We start from the raw sequence: 18,254 nt of genomic DNA, 5'->3' as shown, positions 1-18,254 counted from the left end.
TGTGTGTGTGTTATACTGGGCTCTGTATGAATTTTCATTACTATCACTGACAGGTCTTTGCACGAATGCTGACTCAACAATACAGAGACGCTGTACTGAAGTATGGAACTTCGGCGGTGAAGTAAATTGGGTTATTGTAGCCGTGACACTTGATACTTTAAGGGTGGCTGGTTCAGTTCCCAGTGTTACTACATACTGAGAGTAAAAGACAAAAAGGGCTGATCAGGGGATTTACTGATCAGTAGAAGCTGTACAGAGAACATAAGGTAACGTGCTCCTCATCCTGCTATTACTTTACTACACATTTAAAGCTTCCAAAAACAGACGAAGACGGTTAAACTGTTAATATTTCCCTTTAAATCATCCCTTTGAAACGACTGACTGAGTTTGCTCTGATTACTTACAGTTTGGATTAATTTTCTGAGCAGAAACAGACTGTTTGATATTGGATTCACATCCCAAGACACTTCTCAGACGGGCCTTCTAGATACCAATTTATAGTTTTGCCCTTTTAGTTCAACCTGAATGAATTCACTTTTTACAGAGAATCTCAACGACCTTGCCGAGTCGAACGTATTCCCATCAGAGTCTGTTCATCTGTCCGGCAGAATCTGTCCGAGATTCTGATCGCCACGTCTCCTACTTTTCCAAACCTTTCAGACTCTCTGCTCTCCTGAAATAATGAAACCTAACGCAGTGTGCAGTGTTCAATGACTCGGCTCTGAACTTTAATGATTTATCGGCAGGAAGCCGTGAGTTGGTCCCACAACGTCTGGAGGGAGCAGACTGCAGTTCACTCCTGAACCCTGCAAGTTTTTTAAAAATCCAGCAGAGAACGGAGCTCATGAAAAACTCAACAAACTACTTAACTTCAAGCTCTTCAAACCAAACTCTTACTTTTTATGGAAGAAGTCAAACTAAATGATTTCTCAAGCATAAAGGCATAAAAAAAAAATAAGATCATAATACTAAAATTATAATGAAGACAATGTATTATTTTAAATGGGAAAACAGACAGAGAGGTGATAACATCTAGTGTTTCATCAGTTGATAATTATAAATTATGTAGCTACTTAAAAGTGACATTCAATTAAAAGGTGTTGCATATTAATACACAAAATATTACTATAAATATGTATTTAAAGACGATACTAATTACTGTGAAGCTGTGACTCAAATGCTGAGCAGACTGGCCGCCTCGGAGGGAAATTTAATTATGGTATTTTTGCAACTTGGTGCCGTGAAAACAACCAGCTGGATTTTTGAGTCGTAATTGTTGCTTTGAAAATTGCTTTATAGCACAAAAAAAAAAGAAGATAGTGATTCTCGTTAAGAACAAACACAGACTGAGCTTTGAGATCGTCCAGCAATGTTTCAAATTTCTGTTATTTGACTTAACATTTCTCATTTCTATTTTAACATTTTCAGTTTCCCTATTCAAAGGATGACTGATATATATTTTTTTCTTGCTATAATAAATCTTTGAAGGTCTAAAAGACAGATGAGCATGCTCCTCTAACATTTAATCTTTTTTTAGTAAAGGGAACAGGGCACAACATCATGGAGTAAATGGGAAGAAATGGTTGAAACTGCATTAATCAATATTTCTATATTGATAATAGGTCACATAATTATGTGTAATGTTGAAGAACTTACTTACTGTTATGATGATGCAAACTCTGCAGTTCCTCGTAACACTACAGAGGGTTTTATCATCTTTCAGCTCATAGGTTTGGTTTAAAACCTTCACTGTTTTAATTCACTCTCACGGCTCTCATCAGCTTATTTCAAGCAGCTTAAAACTTGCATTCTCTCTCCTGTCCACCAGGGGGCGACTCCTCTGGTTGTATAGAAGTCTATGAGAAAATGACTCTACTTCTCTCTTGATTTATTCCCTCAGTAAACATTGTAAACATGAGTTTATGGTCTCAATCTCTAGTTTCAAGTCTTCTTCAATACAGCATGATGTTCATTTAGTAAATGATGCTCCATTTAGAGTCAAACAGACCATAAAGCAGGGGATGCTTTAGGGCGGGGTTTACTGTGATTGACAGGTTGCTACAAGAGACGTGTCTCATTGGTTTTTTTATTTGGGGGTTGTAGATGTGTAAAAGTTTGAGACAGACAGAATATAAAAGTATAAAAATGTTTCTAACCTGTCCGTGTGTCCAGCAGGAAGCGTCCGTCCTCGTTGCCCGACATGATCCGGTAGACGATGGGGTCCGGCCCTCCGCCGTCTCTCGTCAGCGCCGAGACGCTCAGCACCTCCGACCCGACCGCCAGGGATTCTGGGATCTGAGCGGTGTACTCCGAGCTCAGGAAGACGGGCTGGTAGTCGTCCAGGGAGACCACGTCCACCGTCACCGTGGCGACGGAGTAGAGATGGCGAGGCAGCCCGCGATCGGTGGCCTTCACCTTCAGCTCGAAGGTGGGCGAAGCTTCTGGGGTCAGGGGTCGCTCCAGTCGCAGAATCCCAGAAAACTCGTCCAGGGAGAAGTAGCCGCTGTCGCCCGACAGGAGGGAGTACTTCACCTCAGAGTTTATACCTGGAGGAGGTGAAAGTAGAGACATGGCATTAGGAAATACAAAGTTACCAGGTTAAGTGCCACATTTGACTATTTACTACTTTTTATTTATGAATGAACAATATTACACTTTGAACCCTCTGGACCCTAAAACCTGCCGACGGGATGGAAAAGCATATTTTCTTTAAGCAATCACCAAAACTATACTGTTTATCGTAGCCACAATCTGTAAAAACTGTTTTAATTGTCCTGATTTTTTTCTTTCTGACAGTCCTTGAACACACCATATGTGACTATTGCTTCCATCGTAAAACGCAACTGAAATAAAGCTTCAAATTTTGATATTTAAAAAAGAAAATTAAACATTTTATTCTACATGTAAACCATACCAAGTAAACCATTTAAAGTAACAAGATGCTGTAAAAAACATTAAATTCTGCATTTCTCAGCACAACTCGGAAGCCATGATTGACTCGACTGAGACCAACAGTCACGTGACAACAATTCAGTGAAACTTCGACTAAAATTATCAAAGAAATTCAACTTCTGTTTTTTTCCTTTTTATGATTTATGGCATTGTAACTGTGTTATAGTACACAAAAGACATGTTTGAGTTCTCTCTAGTTTTAGCCATGATGGAGTTGTTTCCATAGAGGCGCAGGAGATTTATATTGCATTGGCCAAAAATGAAAAATGTAACAGGAGCAAAAGAAAAAACGTCCCGAAACTGCTTTGGGTTCAAATGGTTGATAAGTTATTTAGTTTGTTTCAGTCATCACAAATATATTCTGTATTGGCCGTTTTCAGACCTGCTGCTGCAGGAAACATGGACTCTTTTCTTTGAGAGGGGAAACAAATTAGCTCCGGAATGCACCATTGTTATCAGACACCACATCTGGATCCCTGAGAGTGGTGTTTATGATTGAAAGTGAGGACACGATGTCAAAGCATGTAACTTTCAGCTCTATGAACAAAGGATGAAACACTGCTGAGATATTGTTGTCAAAACATCTTTTATACGATAAACAGTGATTTAAAAAAAAGATGGGATGACAACTGCCTAAATGTTCCTCCTCGTATTATTGCGTTTTGAATAAAATGTCACCGTCGTTACTGAAGATAAGAATTATGTTTTTTGGCTCCGTGTTCTGGAGGCTCCCGGAGGCTCCGGCGCTCCTGACATTCTCCAAAACAAAAGTATGAAAATCACTTACTGATGCAAATCAAAAGGAGGTTTTCTTTCTAGGGGAGGATGAATTAATTATCAATCAGAAATATACACTTTAAAATTTAAATAACATTGTTGTTTTAACGGACTGTTATTTGTTTGTTTATCATATTTTATTGTACATTTTTCATATTTCCTATTTTTAAATTATGTCTTTTAAATACTGCAGATGTAGTAAGAAATTGCTACGTCACTCCTCCGCATTCCAAATATGTTAAGCTCCGTTCATTGGTTGCAAAAATGCAAAATGGTGACGGCTAAATCGTTGAACCCGAGGCTTCAAAACGTCAGTCCACAAACTAATGGGTGACGTCACCATGACTACGTCCACTTCTTATATACAGTGTACGGTCTCAGTTGGGGTTTTTACTGACATGTATGTCCAAAAGAAAAAGTCCAAATTTCTGTTCCGAAAGAGAAACTCACCCACATTTAAACGTTATGAAAAAGATTGTTCATCAACAGGTTTTTTGAACGTCAACCTTTTCAAGAAGGTGGTTGATGGATTGAAAGAGGAAGGCGTTTTACGGTAATCTGCGTATGCACTGCTGCGTGAAAACGGGAATATTCTTTTTTTAGCCCTCAAACAGCTTAGAAATGATATTGTCTAATTCAGAATATGGACATAAACCTTAATATCTTAAAGGCAGTCAGTGGTTCTACCTGCTCCTTCATTAAAAGAATAATCCACACGCCCTGCAAGAGTTTTCCTTCAAGAGATCACGAGCAACATTTGGCAACAGATGTTACATATAACATCACCAGATAATTACACCAACTAAAAGGAATGCCGGGATTAAAGGTCAACATCTTTAACTCAAAAGGAGCTTCAACAAAAAAAGGGTTTGGCAAGCTCTGGAGGAGGGATGCATTTTTGAACTTTGTTGTTTAGACTATTAATTGGCCTTAAGATGGCGCTAAGGCCAACATTTAAAATCCTCTCTTTCCTCATGTTTTCTGAATGTGAAATGTCCATAAGAGGAAAAATGTTTCATTCTGAATGAATCTAGGGAGGATGATAGTGATATACATGTATCAAATTATTGATTATTCTTTACCATTTTCTGTATTAAACTCAAATAATCATAAAGAGGGCTCTTAACTTAATCTACCGAGTCAACAGCATCTGGATTTCTGTCTCTAAATGTTGGGAAACCTGCAGTTAATGACAATGTAATGTGTTAATGGTACATTTCTTTTGCAAATAAAAAAAAGAGAAAACTTCATTAGTCATTGTATTCTGTGAGAAAGTCTGTAATGAAAGAAGACAAGCTGCTGCACATCTGAAGGAGTGGCTGACCTGTTCTGTCTGCTCCTGTTTCTCTAGCTGCTCTGTTTGTCAGTGTGTGTGTGTGTGTGTGTGTGTGTGTGTGTGTGTGTGTGTGTGTGTGTGTGTGTGTGTGTGTGTGTGTGTGTGTGTGTGTGTGTACCTGTCTGAATTTGTCCATCTCTTTACAAACAAAAGCATGTATGTATTAGTCTTTGTACGTGCAGGATATTTGTACTGGTGGGTGTTTTTTTGTGTATTTTTATTTATCCTCTTGTGAGAACTGTGGCTAATAAAGTGTGTGTGTGTGTGTGTGTGTGTGTGTGTGTGTGTGTGTGTGTGTGTGTGTGTGTGTGTGTGTGTGTGTGTGTGTGTGTGTGTGTGTGTGTGTGTGTGTGTGTGTGTGTGTCAAACGCCACACACTCCTACACTGACTGAGCACCACAGATGGTTTCAGATGAGGGAAACAGTCCGTTTTACTTTACTTTTATCTGACTTTGCTGTTTACACCAATAAAAACTCAACCAACCATCAAAGCCAACGCATGAATAAAACATTCAAACACAGCGCTGGAAATTAGTACCAAACTGCGTCAGCAAACTTCAGGCTGAAGAGACTGATTTAAGATTTGTTCAGAGCTTAAAACACTGAAGTGATTTTAAAAAACACTAACAGAATGACAAATGTGTTTGAGTGAGAAAAACGAAGAAAATCATGAATAACAGCACAAAGGAAACATGGAAGAGACAAATAAGTTTAGAAAAGAAACTAATTTATGCCGTTTAGTATTTCAGCTACTACAGAACTAAACTAGGAGATTCTTTGAGTTTGTTTCAGGTCTCATATTCTGCAGTACTGGTGTTAAAAAACGAGCCTGTTTGGCTTCCGGTGTTCCTGCTTTCAGATTTCTTGAGAAACACTCATCCAAACAACTTCACACTCAATACTTCACTTCCTTGAACAATACACCCCCTATAACAGTGTTGTATCCTCTAGCAAGGCTGGTGTATAAACATCAATTGGGTGCAAAAGTTCACAAAGACATTGACGTACTATCATACTAAATAGTATTGAAACTATAGACTGCATATAAGAAGTGGGCGTAGTCGTTTTGAAGTCACCTATTGGTTTGTGGACCTCCCTAAAGCATCCCCTGCTTTATGGTCTGTTTGACTCTAAATGGAGCATCATTTACTAAATGAACATCATGCTGTATTGAAGAAGACTTGAAACTAGAGATTGAGACCATAAACTCATGTTTACAATGTTTACTGAGGGAATAAATCAAGAGAGAAGTAGAGTCATTTTCTCATAGACTTCTATACAACCAGAGGAGTCGCCCCCTGATGGACAGGAGAGAGAATGCAACTTTAAGACACTTCCACTACTGCAGCGGGCGATTGACAGTGAGCTTGTTGTAGCAGTTAATACAGTCCCCCTCTCAATGCACTACACAGTGTCTACATAATGCACTACTAATACATGTAACGTAAACCTCAACACTACACTTCCTTGAGTCATCAGCAAATACATCTGCAAAGTGTGAAATCGATCGGATGAACAGTTTAGCGAGAAATCAAAGGACAGTCAGATGGAGAATAATTCCATTTTAGTTATATGTGAGAAGCCAACATGCCTATTTTTGCAGGTATTTAGCAAAAATATAATCATAAATAATGTTCACCCTCCTAGCTTATCATGTCAGCATTCTAACATTTGTTAATTATCTGAGTACAGCTGAGGCTTATGGTAATCTCAGGTATTTGTAAACAAACCAAAGTATTGGACAAATTACAAATTAAAAACTGGCATTAGATGAAAAGTCGTTAAATCACCAAACAGAAGCTTTTTAATTTATAATCGGCATAATGATTAGAGGCTAATGCAGACAAGGGTTCAAGCGGTTTAAATCTCTGAGAAGCAAATAATTGGCGGTGCAGCTGGGTAGAACCAGGTGGGTGCTTCGGAAACAGAACTCTGCTGGGAATATTTGAGTCTTTTATTATGTTTAGAATGAATACAGTGCTCACACAAAGGAGAGCCTGTGTGTGAGGCTTTAGTGGAGTTAAGGATCTCTGATACCATGACTAAGGGGCTGATGCAGCATGTTTCGACCTGAGAGGAAAACGTCACAACGCTCTCTATTGTCTACTTTTTTTTCCACAGAACCCTGAACGCGTCATTTAATAACCTTACCGGTGTCCGGGTCCTTGGCGTATATGACGGCGATGGGAGTCCTGACGGTGGTGTTGTCGAACACGGTGACCTCGTAGTGGCTGGAGGAGAAGAGGGGCGGGTTGTCGTTCATGTCCTGGATCGTGAGCCGGATGTCGGCCTGACACGAACGGCCGCCGCCGTCCGTCGCCTTCGCCACCACGTTGTACTCGACCTCCTTCTCTCGGTCCAACGGGGCCAGAGTGAACAGCTCACCTGGGGAGCAAACGACACGACACTGAAGTCATTATACATATTAAAAATAAGTTTATCACCTGGTTAGTCATTTTTCCTGTCATAATAAACACAATATTAAATACATTATATTAATTGCATACCCTTTTTTAATGCATCTTACAGATTTAATATATATATTTTTTATTATTATTATTATTTATTATGGTTCTTGCATTATTATTATTATTATTATTATTATTTTAACAATTTATTTTCTAAATATAAATATTTTTTATTTCTATTATGTATTTTTTTTATTGTCTTTTGACATGATGTTTAAATGTTTATATGGGAAAGAAGCAGAGCAATACTTTGTTTTGTTATTTTGGAAAATGATGCCTCACAATAAAAAAAACATTTGGAACAAAGAAAAACTAAAAAGTGAAAGAGAAAGATGTCATGACAGAAATGTAGTGTGATGGATGTCGGTGAGCTGCTCCGGAAAATGTGAGGAGAATAAAAATAACAATAGAAATGTCTTCGGCTCCTTTCAGCACTCCATCTGAGTGCCGATGGTATCACCAACTCAAACACTTAGGACGGAGCACTCCAGTGTTTTGACCCCAAACAGGCGCCATCGTACCTGTCCTCTGGTTGAGATGGAACTTGTCTGAGTTGGGTCCGTGGAGGGTGTAGGAGATCTGTCTGTTGGCTCCCACGTCCGGGTCCGAGGCCGAAACCTTCAGAACAAACGTGCTGGACTGGGAGTTTTCCATCACCACCTCTGTGTACACCAGCTGGAACGAGAGGATAAGAACAATAATCAGGACTGCATTTACATAGCACTTTTATCGGCCAAGCTACTGAGTGCTGCATGAATAAAATAATGTTGAGAAAACAGAAAGAGTGGGCTGGGTTTGAAAATTATCCAGCTGAAAAAACAGTTTTGACAACTATTTTACAATAAAGATCTTGCAGCAGAAGATCCAAAAGTCTCTAAATCTAGCAAGAAAATGGCTATGTATTTTTTTTGTCTAAAAGAGAAATGCCTAACAATGTTGCAAATATGTATATTTGATTTGTTTTCAAAGGTTTTGGAGTCTAAATAGTATGCAAATGTACGTTTCTTTAAATTTTAACTATGAAATCAGATACATTTCAAAATACATCCTTTTAAAACAGCCACTCTAAAAGGTGTAATATGCAAAATGTTTTAAGACCCTTTCAAATATCACCTTTGACCCCCTAGAATCTGGGGTTGGCTTTCATTTTTTTTTGACATATTTGATGCTGCAGGCAGTTTACAAACAGAAAGCAGTGTACCTTTAAATTTTACGATACATTTCCATAATTATCCACAACTTACCTCCCACAAATTCTCTGTCTGTCGAATTAAAATTAATGTTACAAAGATTGGATAAACAAATATATTCCTAAATATGAAGTATGAAAGGATTGCAGTCCTATCTATTGGCACATTTATATGTTATTGCATCAAATAATGATAAATATTACTTCAGCAGGTCTTGAAATGTTGTACAGCAGTTTGGGTTGAAATTTTGAATTAATTATCAGTAGTGTATGATAGCAACTCCTCAACTGGGATTAGTGTTTCATCATCTTCTCATCTTTTGAGCTGATGCTTACTCAAATCAATATATTAATAATATATAGTTGTTATTTAACGAATACTCCATTAACAACCACAGCTTAAAGCTTACTGAAAGAACAGACTCTGTTTATACTTGACACAATCACAATAATGCTCCATTTCTTATCTGGAGTGCAGAGACGTTCCTCTTAGAATTGATATCGATGTGTTTTTGGTGGTGTGCGGGCGCTGCAGGATGAAATATGAATGGAGGAGAGGGTCTGACTGCTGACACTGCAGAGCTGGATGTACTCCATTCAGTTCTGTTATTATGGGCTGCGTTGCTCTACAAACTATATGTGAGGACATGAGGGGGTTTTATAGTTTGGAAAGAATCCTCATCCAATAACAAATTACTGCAAAATAGTAAAGTTTTTACAGCACAGATTGACCACTTTTCTTCACTAAAACACTCCGATGAAACTAATGAGATTCTTTATTGGTGAAGGCTTTTGAGACGCAGGCAGGGTGCATAAATATACTTCATTTCCTGACAAACATTATTCGTGTAATTAAAGGAAATTGCATTTTTGGTAACTGTTCCCAGGAGACGAGAAGATTATTGTACCCAGCATCTCTGTGGTGGAAGCGTGTCTGACAAACAGTCTGTTCATTTAAATGCTCTTGTCCTCCCTCACCTGTTCACACTGCGGACTGTTGTCGTTGATGTCCAGGACGTGGACGTCCACGGTAACCGGAGCCTCAGACTTCCCATCGGTGGCCATGACTTTGAGCGTGTATCTGTCTTTGGTCTCTCGGTCCAGAGATTCCTTCGCGATCAAACCCCACTCGCCCTCGTCCTCCTGGATGATGGCAAACTGGCCCAAAGGATCCCCGTCTGCATTTGGGATGGAAAACTGGGTAAGTAGACAGTTTATCAAAACATTTAAATATTTTTTTAAGTTAGAGGTAGACAATCGCAGCTCTGTAGCCACCATCGCAGATACAGAGGTCATGTCTTCTGCATTTTTTAAGGGATTCATGGACAAAGTTTAGAAAACAAGAGCTACAAATAATGATTTTCACTATAGACTAATATGCCAATTGTTTTCTTGATAAATTAATTAAGCTTTTGGTCTATAAAACATCAGAAAACTGTTAATATTTTCTCCATATCGAAGGCTTCCCTAGCATTCAACAACAGTACCAACACTAAGCATGAACCTGGAGGACACCATGATGTCCTCAAAACAGTTTAGAACACAAAAATATGGAATTTACTTTAATGGAAGATGAGGATCAGCAGCAAATTCTCATATTTGAGAACTTTAACTATGAACTGTTTGATGTTTCTGCTTTAAAAAAATGACAAATAATTAATTACTTGTAAAAAAAAATATTTTTTTATATATTTTTTGAATGACTAATTAAAAATGATTCAAATCTGAACGTTTGAACCAGATAGTTGGTACTGACGACCTGTTTTGAGGATCAAAATTATTGACAATCCTCCTTTTATGTTGTATCACGATGGACAGAGATTCATTCATGTTTCTTACCGTCTGTAGTTTATGTGAATCATGTTTTCTAGTTTGTTCCCTGTTTTGTAAAGTTTGTTGTTCACAGAAAAGAGAATGAGGCTCTGACAAAGTAATATTTGTATACTTTTAAATATTCACAGAGTTTCTCACTCGTGTTTAGAGTTTGTTTTCTGTCTTTGCTTTCATTATCGTGTCTCTCTGTTGCCCTCTGACAAACGTAATGTTTTATAATACAAACAGCAGCTTTGATTTTGAGTTCGGATGCCATGTTTTTACTGATGAATAATTCACAAATGTCTGTGTTTGTGGATGAATTTTAATATTAGGGTGACTCACCTGGGAACTTTGTATTTTATTGTTTTCTTCTCTTTGTTACAAACTTTTATCCTTTGAGGTAAAAACAGTTTTTCTCTGTCTCTACAGCTGACACTCACTGGTGAGTCGGACCATCAGTCTGAATGCTACAGCTGATTACATCAGTCAGTCAAACAGTGGTGTGACAGGTGACGTATGCTGATGGAGTCGCTACAGAAACGCTTCAACCTCGAGAAGGAAACTCTTTGAATTCTTTAAAGCTGTCAAGTGCTGAACTGAAATGTTGGGTTTCTTAAAATACCAATACTCTACAACAACCTGCTGCATTATGAGGAAAACATGTTTCCTTGCTTTAACTTGAATGAATGTTTATGTTAGGAAAAAGTACAATATTGTAAAAGTTTATACGACTTTTTGGTGACAACCTCAGTATTTCCTGTAATAATCCACATTCTGGGCTGATGGAAAAGAACTTAAATGATTAAGCAATCAAACCGCTAGTCGTCAACTTTAATATCTAACATTTGCTTTTGTTTGTGTATATGGTTGACTAGCAAATGTCAACACCAGACAAACCCTACCAAAGCAAATGTTCCTCTGCTGCACATTGGAGAAAAAAAAATACGTTGTTATGACAGCAGAGCTCCTTAAAGAACGGTCTGGCTTTAACAGTCTGGAGGGAAATGGAATGGATTTGCATTTTTCCGTGGCTTTGTTTTTGTTGTCAGCTGCAGGGCATCTCGTTGGTATTTCAACCTTCTCCTCTTTGTGATTAATCTGCGGCTGAATAATGTACCATCATGAATCAGTTGTGGGCTATTTACAGAGATTTAATTTCACCTCATTGTCCTGATGAATCCCACAGCGTAGCAATTTGGCTCATAAACAGACACAGACAGAGAGACAGACAGACAGACAGACAGACAGAGAGAGAGAAAGACACACAAATAAACAGTACATAAAGTTGAGTGAGTGTGTTACACAATTTCACTTTTCTGCACACATTCATACCAACTTTATGACTGTTACTACACCAACTCTACACTCATACTTGCTGACCTGTGATGTAACACGTCACAAGGCGGTTCTCCAGCGACACGTCTGCGTCCGTGGTCGTCATGGAGAGGATGACTTCGCCGGGGTTGCTGTTCTCCACCACCGAGCCTCGGTACACGTCGTCGGAGAACTTCGGCGGGTTGTCGTTCTCGTCCATCACCGTCACCTCCACCAGGACGCTGGAGGACAGCTTGACGTCGCCGCCGTGGTCCGTGGCGACCACGTTGAACCGGTAAACCCTGGTGGCCTCGCAGTCCGTCTCCTGCATGGTGGTGATCCAGCCGCTGTCTCCATCGATGGAGAATACCTCAGAGGCGTCAACCGCGGCGCCGACCGGTAGAGACTCCAGGCTGTAGGTCACACGACCGTTGGTGTCCATGTCCGGGTCGTTGGCGGTCACCTGCGGGTCAAAAATAGGCATTTGGTCATTTCTGTTATTTCAAATTAAAGCATTTAAAATGATATGCTGAGATTTTAGGATAACAGTTGGAGGAGAAGATAGTAGAGATACTGGTCCAAGGTGTTTTCAGCCTAACTTTGCACTTCTATAAATGGCTTAAATATTAGGGTCTGAAATTAGGCAAATATTGTATTCATGCAATAACAGCAGAACATGCAAATACCCCTTTTATTCTGACCTATGTTTCATGCATTATTCTCAGATGGATACAACTATGGATGTCCTTGTAGTCAACTTGTTCCAATTAACTTTCATGAACTGAAATCACACCGTGAAAGAGTCAAAGTTGCAACACTGTGGTAAAGACCTGTCAATCACAGTAAGCCCCGCCCTAAAGCATACCCTGCTTTATGGTCTGTTTGACTCTAAATGGAGCATCATTTACTAAATGAACATCATGCTGTATTGAAGAAGACTTGAAACTAGAGATTGAGACCATAAACTCATGTTTACAATGTTTACTGAGGGAATAAATCAAGAGAGAAGTAGAGTCATTTTCTCATAGACTTCTATACAACCAGAGGAGTCGCCCCCTGGTGGACAGTAGAGATAATGCAAGTTTAAGGTACTTCCATATTGGTTGCACAGGTTTCCCCCCGATGTGAACGCAGCATAAACCCTGGTAGCTAGCATATGTCAAAGACACGTTTAGCTTAATTTAGCTTAGTGTTAAATGGCTTTTCAGTCAGTATTGGAAACCCATTTTAAATACCTTTTACATGAACCAAAAAGTACACTAATTATTCTCATTCTGCCAACAGTGAGTATCATCGAGTTCAACTAATAAAAACGTTCTCACCTGAATAACAGTGGTTCCAGCAGGCATGTTCTCAGCCAGGAAGGCCCTGTATGGGTTTGCCTCAAACACCGGCTGGTTATCGTTCACATCTTGGACCTGGATGCTGACCGACACCAAGGACGCCACATCGGTCCCGTTGTGGCTCCCTTGGGCGATCACATCTATCTGATACCATTTTGTCTTTTCGTGATCGATGGTCTTCTGCAACAGCAAAGTTCCGCTTTCTTTGTCCAAACTGAACACTTTGTCTTTGTTGCTCTCCACAGTGTTCCCGTTCACCAGGCTGTAAATAAGCGGCATGTCGGAGGCCGCCCTCACCGAGCCGACCTCCGTCCCGACGGGGATGTCCTCTGCGGCCGAGAAGGTGTAGAGAGGCTCTGAGAACTTCGGGAGAGGAACCTCAGGAGGAACCACTCTGAGTTGAACGGGGACTGTGGAGTTATAGAAAGGAACGCTGCCATCGCGAGCTTTGACTTTGAAGTTGAAGATCTTGTTCTCCATGCCAACAAGACTCTCTTTGACGCTCACGACTCCGGTGAAAGGGTTGATCTCGATGATGTCTTCGGTCACCTCTTCGGCTTCATCGACTGTGTAGGTGACATCTGCGTTTTTGCCATCATCTGCATCATAAGCCATGATTTGGATCACGGGGGAGCCTTTATTCACAGTTGACTGAATTGAAACCTGGTACTCTGACGCTTTGAACTGAGGAACGTTGTCATTCTCGTCCGTGAGGATAATCTTGACCGTGCAAAAGGCCACTTTACCGCCACCATCTTTAGCCATCACTTTGATGGCTATGACTCTCTGGGCCGGGTTCTCTCTGTCTAACGGCTGTGTCGTAACAATCTGCCCATCAATGTCGATGGCAAACTTCTCATCAGCAAGTTTGTTTATGATGGTGTAGTCAACGCTGCCGTATGGGCCGTCGTCAGGATCAATGGCCGCCAATCGGATCACCCGAGTTCCTGCCTCTGCATTCTCAGCCAGCTCGGCTTCGTAGATGCTCTGCTTGAAGTGCGGACTATGCCTGTTGCTGTTTATCATGTCAATGTTCACTGGTGCTGTTTTCTGAAACACTCCGTCAGACACCGCCACCGTCAGGTTGTAGTATGGATCCAGATTCCTCTTACAGACATTAGAAAAGGAGATGATTCCTGAGGATTCATTGATGTTGAAGTAGCGGCCTTCGTTCCCTGAGAGGATTTTGTACTTGAGGTTATCCAGGGCCCCGGAGTCCGGATCTGAACCTTGTATTTTGATGACTATGTGGCCACACCTTGCCATTTCATCCAGAGAGGCGTCATACTGGGAGCTCACGAAGTCTGGCGGGTTGTCGTTGACATCGATGACATTTATGAAGACGTGGGCTTCACTACTAAGAGGAACGGTGCCATTGTCGGTGGCTTTGATCTTCAAATGAAAGTGTTTGGTGTTTTCATGGTCCAGCACCTGTTTTGTGACAATCAACCCGCTATGAGAGTCTATCGCAAAGAAATCCGTCTCGTTACTCTCCGTTTTCACCATCTGAAAAGTTAGCTCTTTATTTCTGCCAGAGTCCATATCAGAGGCAGAAAGTTGTATCACAGAGGTGTCGATTGGGAGACCCTCCTCTACGGTCACGGTGTACGTTATCTTTGAGAAAGCCGGCGCGTTATCGTTCACATCCTCTACTTCTACTTCAACGGAGGCCTCAGAGAAAGCTCCGGTCACAGAGTCAGTGGCGCGGACTGTCAACACATGCATGGTTTGGCTCTCGTAGTCGAGGGGGTCGGCGACGGTCAAAACACCGGTTTTGAAATCGATGTGAAAGTGCTGTGAGGCGTTTTCCTCTTCAAGGTTGTAGATGAGCCGATAGCCTTCTGGATTCCTGGCCTGGACGTGTAGGATGGTGGTGAATGGGGGGACATTTTCAGGCACTTTCAGCGGATACAGAAGGGTCTGGAAAACGGGGTTGGTTTGATTCCTCACTTGAACGCTGAGCTGCGCCGTTGTGCTGTGACCGGGCTCGCCGTCGTCTGTAGCCAAGACTGTCAACACATACTTGTTAAGAGCTTCAAAGTCAAAAGGCCTCTGGAGGGACACATCGCCTACGTCAGGATCTATCCTGAAGAGGTCGTAGTCCTCCTCCAGTGAGTACATGATGGACCCATTCTCTCCCAGATCTCGGTCAATGGCAGTCGCTTGATACAAGACATCTCCTGGTTCAGAGGTTTCAGAAATCATCATTGAAAAAGGCAAGTTTAGAAACTGTGGAGCGTTGTCGTTGACGTCATCTATAAAAACCTTGACCTGGGTGGTTGCGGTCCTGGGCGGAGTTCGCATGTCTTCTACCTTCACCACTACCTCATAAACATCCTGTTCCTCTCGGTCAAAGGGGATACCAGTTGTTTCAAGAATGCCCGATGACTGTGAGATTATAAACATCCCTACTGGGTTGACTACAGAATATGAAACAGGCTCATTCAAAAAACAACCTATGGCTTTGAGTGCCGCCAAAGTTTTGACTGTTTTTAGGTTTTCTGTGACGCTTGCTGAATACACTTTCTGCTGAAATCCAAGATTGCTCTCTGTGAGGTTTGTTACATTTACTTTGACGGTAGCTGAGTCTTTGTAGAGGCCGTCGGAGGCTCTGACAACCAGCTCATAAAAAGGCCTGAACTCAGACACGTTAGTCACGGTGATGACTCCAGTATTGGGATGAATTGAAAAGGCATTGTGTAGATTCCCCTCGGCGATGCTGTACGAGACCGCCGAGTCGGGATCATGGGCCGCGACGCGCACCACCTCTGTGTCTCTGACAGCCGGGAAGATGACGGATGTCTCGTACACAGGGGTGGCAAATTGTGGCGGGCAGTCATTCAGGTCCAGGACGCGAACAGTGACCTTGGCGGGCTCCGTTGCATACAGCGAGGGCTCCCCCGAGTCCTTCACCTGCACCGTGAAGTGATACTCGGCCCTGGCTTCAAAGTCAACGGGTGAGATTAAAGAGATGGTGCCCATACTCGAGTCTATCTTGAAGACGTTCAGGGCCTCCGGTTCGAGGATCTGATACGCCAGCAGAGAATTTGAATCTTTGTCGTCATCTGAGGCTTGGATGACCAGAGGGGTGTTTCTTTCTCCCATTACCATGCTGTTCATGTGAGCCGACTCGCTTATTTGTCCAAGGTACTCGTGCCGCTGAAAGACGGGAGCGTTGTCGTTCTCGTCAATCACGAAGATGTTAACGACGGTGTTTGACGAGGCTCCGGCCGCCGTGGAAGCTGTTACTTTGAGCTTGTAGGAGGTACAGGTCTCAAAATCAAGCTGCTTTTGGGTTGAAATCAACCCAGTGTATGGGTTGATGTGAAATGTTCCATCAGAGTTGCCACTTGCTATCCCATAATGCACTGCAGCGGGGCTGGAAGCCGAGATGGTGACCACTGGAGTTCCGAAGGTGCTTAATTCACTGATCTCAGTTAGGTATTCATCGGAGGAGAAGGCAGGTGGGGTTTGGTCGGAGATGCGGATGTGGACGTGGACGGAGCAGAGGTCACTGCGCTGAGGGAAACCCTGATCCGTGGCCTTCACCGTCAAGTGGAACCGGTCCTGAGGCTGGAGGTCCAGAGGTTTTACCACAGTGATGGAGCCCAGAACAGGATCAATGGAGAAGATGTTGTCGATGTTACCTGCAGGGAGAAAAGGACATTGTGTTACTCCAAAAATGCCTAATAATCAATCTTATCATTTGTATCTCTGAAATGTTGCTTGTTCTTTTATGGGTTTTTTGCGTGAGTCAACCACTGTATTTGATTTCATCTCTTACATATCTGTATTACAGGTTTGCATAAACAATATATTTGTCTTTTAGGTAAATTTAGGTAAATCTATTATTCCGTCCAAAAATTTTATTTTGTCAAAAGGAAAAGCTCAATATTTGTAGGATGTTTTCTTGCTGCAAGTTTGGAAATCACTGCTCAGTTTTTGTAAAGATTATACAAACTAAATCATAATGTAATAGCAATAACATGTTAATTATTGAGCCTTTAAAGGTATTTCTGATCATCTCATCATGTAAGTCCCGTCCAAAAATTAATATTACAACAATTCAAATAAAATCAATCTGATTTTAGATAACTTCTCTCAGCTTCGCTATGGACAAAAGTTTAACAGTTAAAAGTACCATTTTCTTGATTCTGCTGCAATGAGGCGAATTCTTTCTGGTTTAAAAAGTGGTGTTATTTTACCAAGAGAAACTGCCCTGGAGTCAGCTAACTAAATAGAAGTTCTTTGCTGTATAAAATACACTTAGCAGGCAGACTGTGCTTCACCGCAGCAGTTGGAGTCATTACCAACTGCTTTGATCACATGTGATTAGCTAAATACCAGAGAGACTAAGAGGTTAAATTCTAAGCCCAAACAGAAAATCATGGCCGACAAGGTAACTGAGAAACACTTTCTCTCCCTCAGGCATCATCATGGTGTCCTTGAACCCTCTAAGCACTCTAAGTACTCGACATCTGAATGCTGCGGCTGCACGGTGCAAGTCCCGGCGGTCTATATTAGAAAATGGCGGCAGCTCCCAGGTGTGATTATGTGCAACAGAATGAATGTAAAGCAGAGGGAAGCTGAACATTTTTTAATAAAAGATTGATTTAAAAAAAGCTCACCGGAGTTCAGAGAGTAGCTGATGATGGCATTGCTGCCCTTGTCCTTGTCCAGGGCCTTGACCCGGACGACCTCGGAGCCTCTAGGGGCCAAGCTGGAGACGCTGGCCTCGTAGCGAGGGCTGAGGAAGGCCGGCGAGTGGTCGTTACAGTCCTCCACATGAACCACCACCTTCACAAAGTTCCTCTTCACTGGGATCTCCTGGTCACGCACCTGAAGAGGAGCAAAGAAATGGTTTGTGTCGTTGGTTGTACGAGACTACTAAAAACAGAAAGACTTAAAAAAAAAAAAAAATATATATATATATATATATATAAAATAATATGATCTTCCATGCACATTTACAATCTTAATTATTTAAACCTTTTTTTATTTTGTTTAGATGCATTTTTGATAGTTGTTTAAATGGTCTGCTGTTTCTTTTAAATGATTTT

General features: G+C 41.2%; 1 protein-coding gene across 1 annotated transcript in view; it reads right to left on the bottom strand.

Moving 5' to 3' along the window:
• Window positions 1-18,254, bottom strand: part of fat2 (FAT atypical cadherin 2) — an 81,083-nt gene that overhangs the window by 36,186 nt on the left and 26,643 nt on the right. Inside the window, 7 exon segments of the mRNA XM_054597164.1 lie at window positions 2,157-2,546; window positions 7,217-7,450; window positions 8,055-8,208; window positions 9,701-9,900; window positions 11,918-12,314; window positions 13,174-16,841; window positions 17,823-18,033. Coding sequence (XP_054453139.1) covers window positions 2,157-2,546; window positions 7,217-7,450; window positions 8,055-8,208; window positions 9,701-9,900; window positions 11,918-12,314; window positions 13,174-16,841; window positions 17,823-18,033 — 5,254 coding nt within the window.

This window comes from Anoplopoma fimbria, chromosome 4, assembly GCF_027596085.1.
Source record: "Anoplopoma fimbria isolate UVic2021 breed Golden Eagle Sablefish chromosome 4, Afim_UVic_2022, whole genome shotgun sequence".
Lineage (NCBI taxonomy): Eukaryota > Metazoa > Chordata > Actinopteri > Perciformes > Anoplopomatidae > Anoplopoma > Anoplopoma fimbria.
This window is presented reverse-complemented; position numbering and strand designations above follow the sequence as displayed.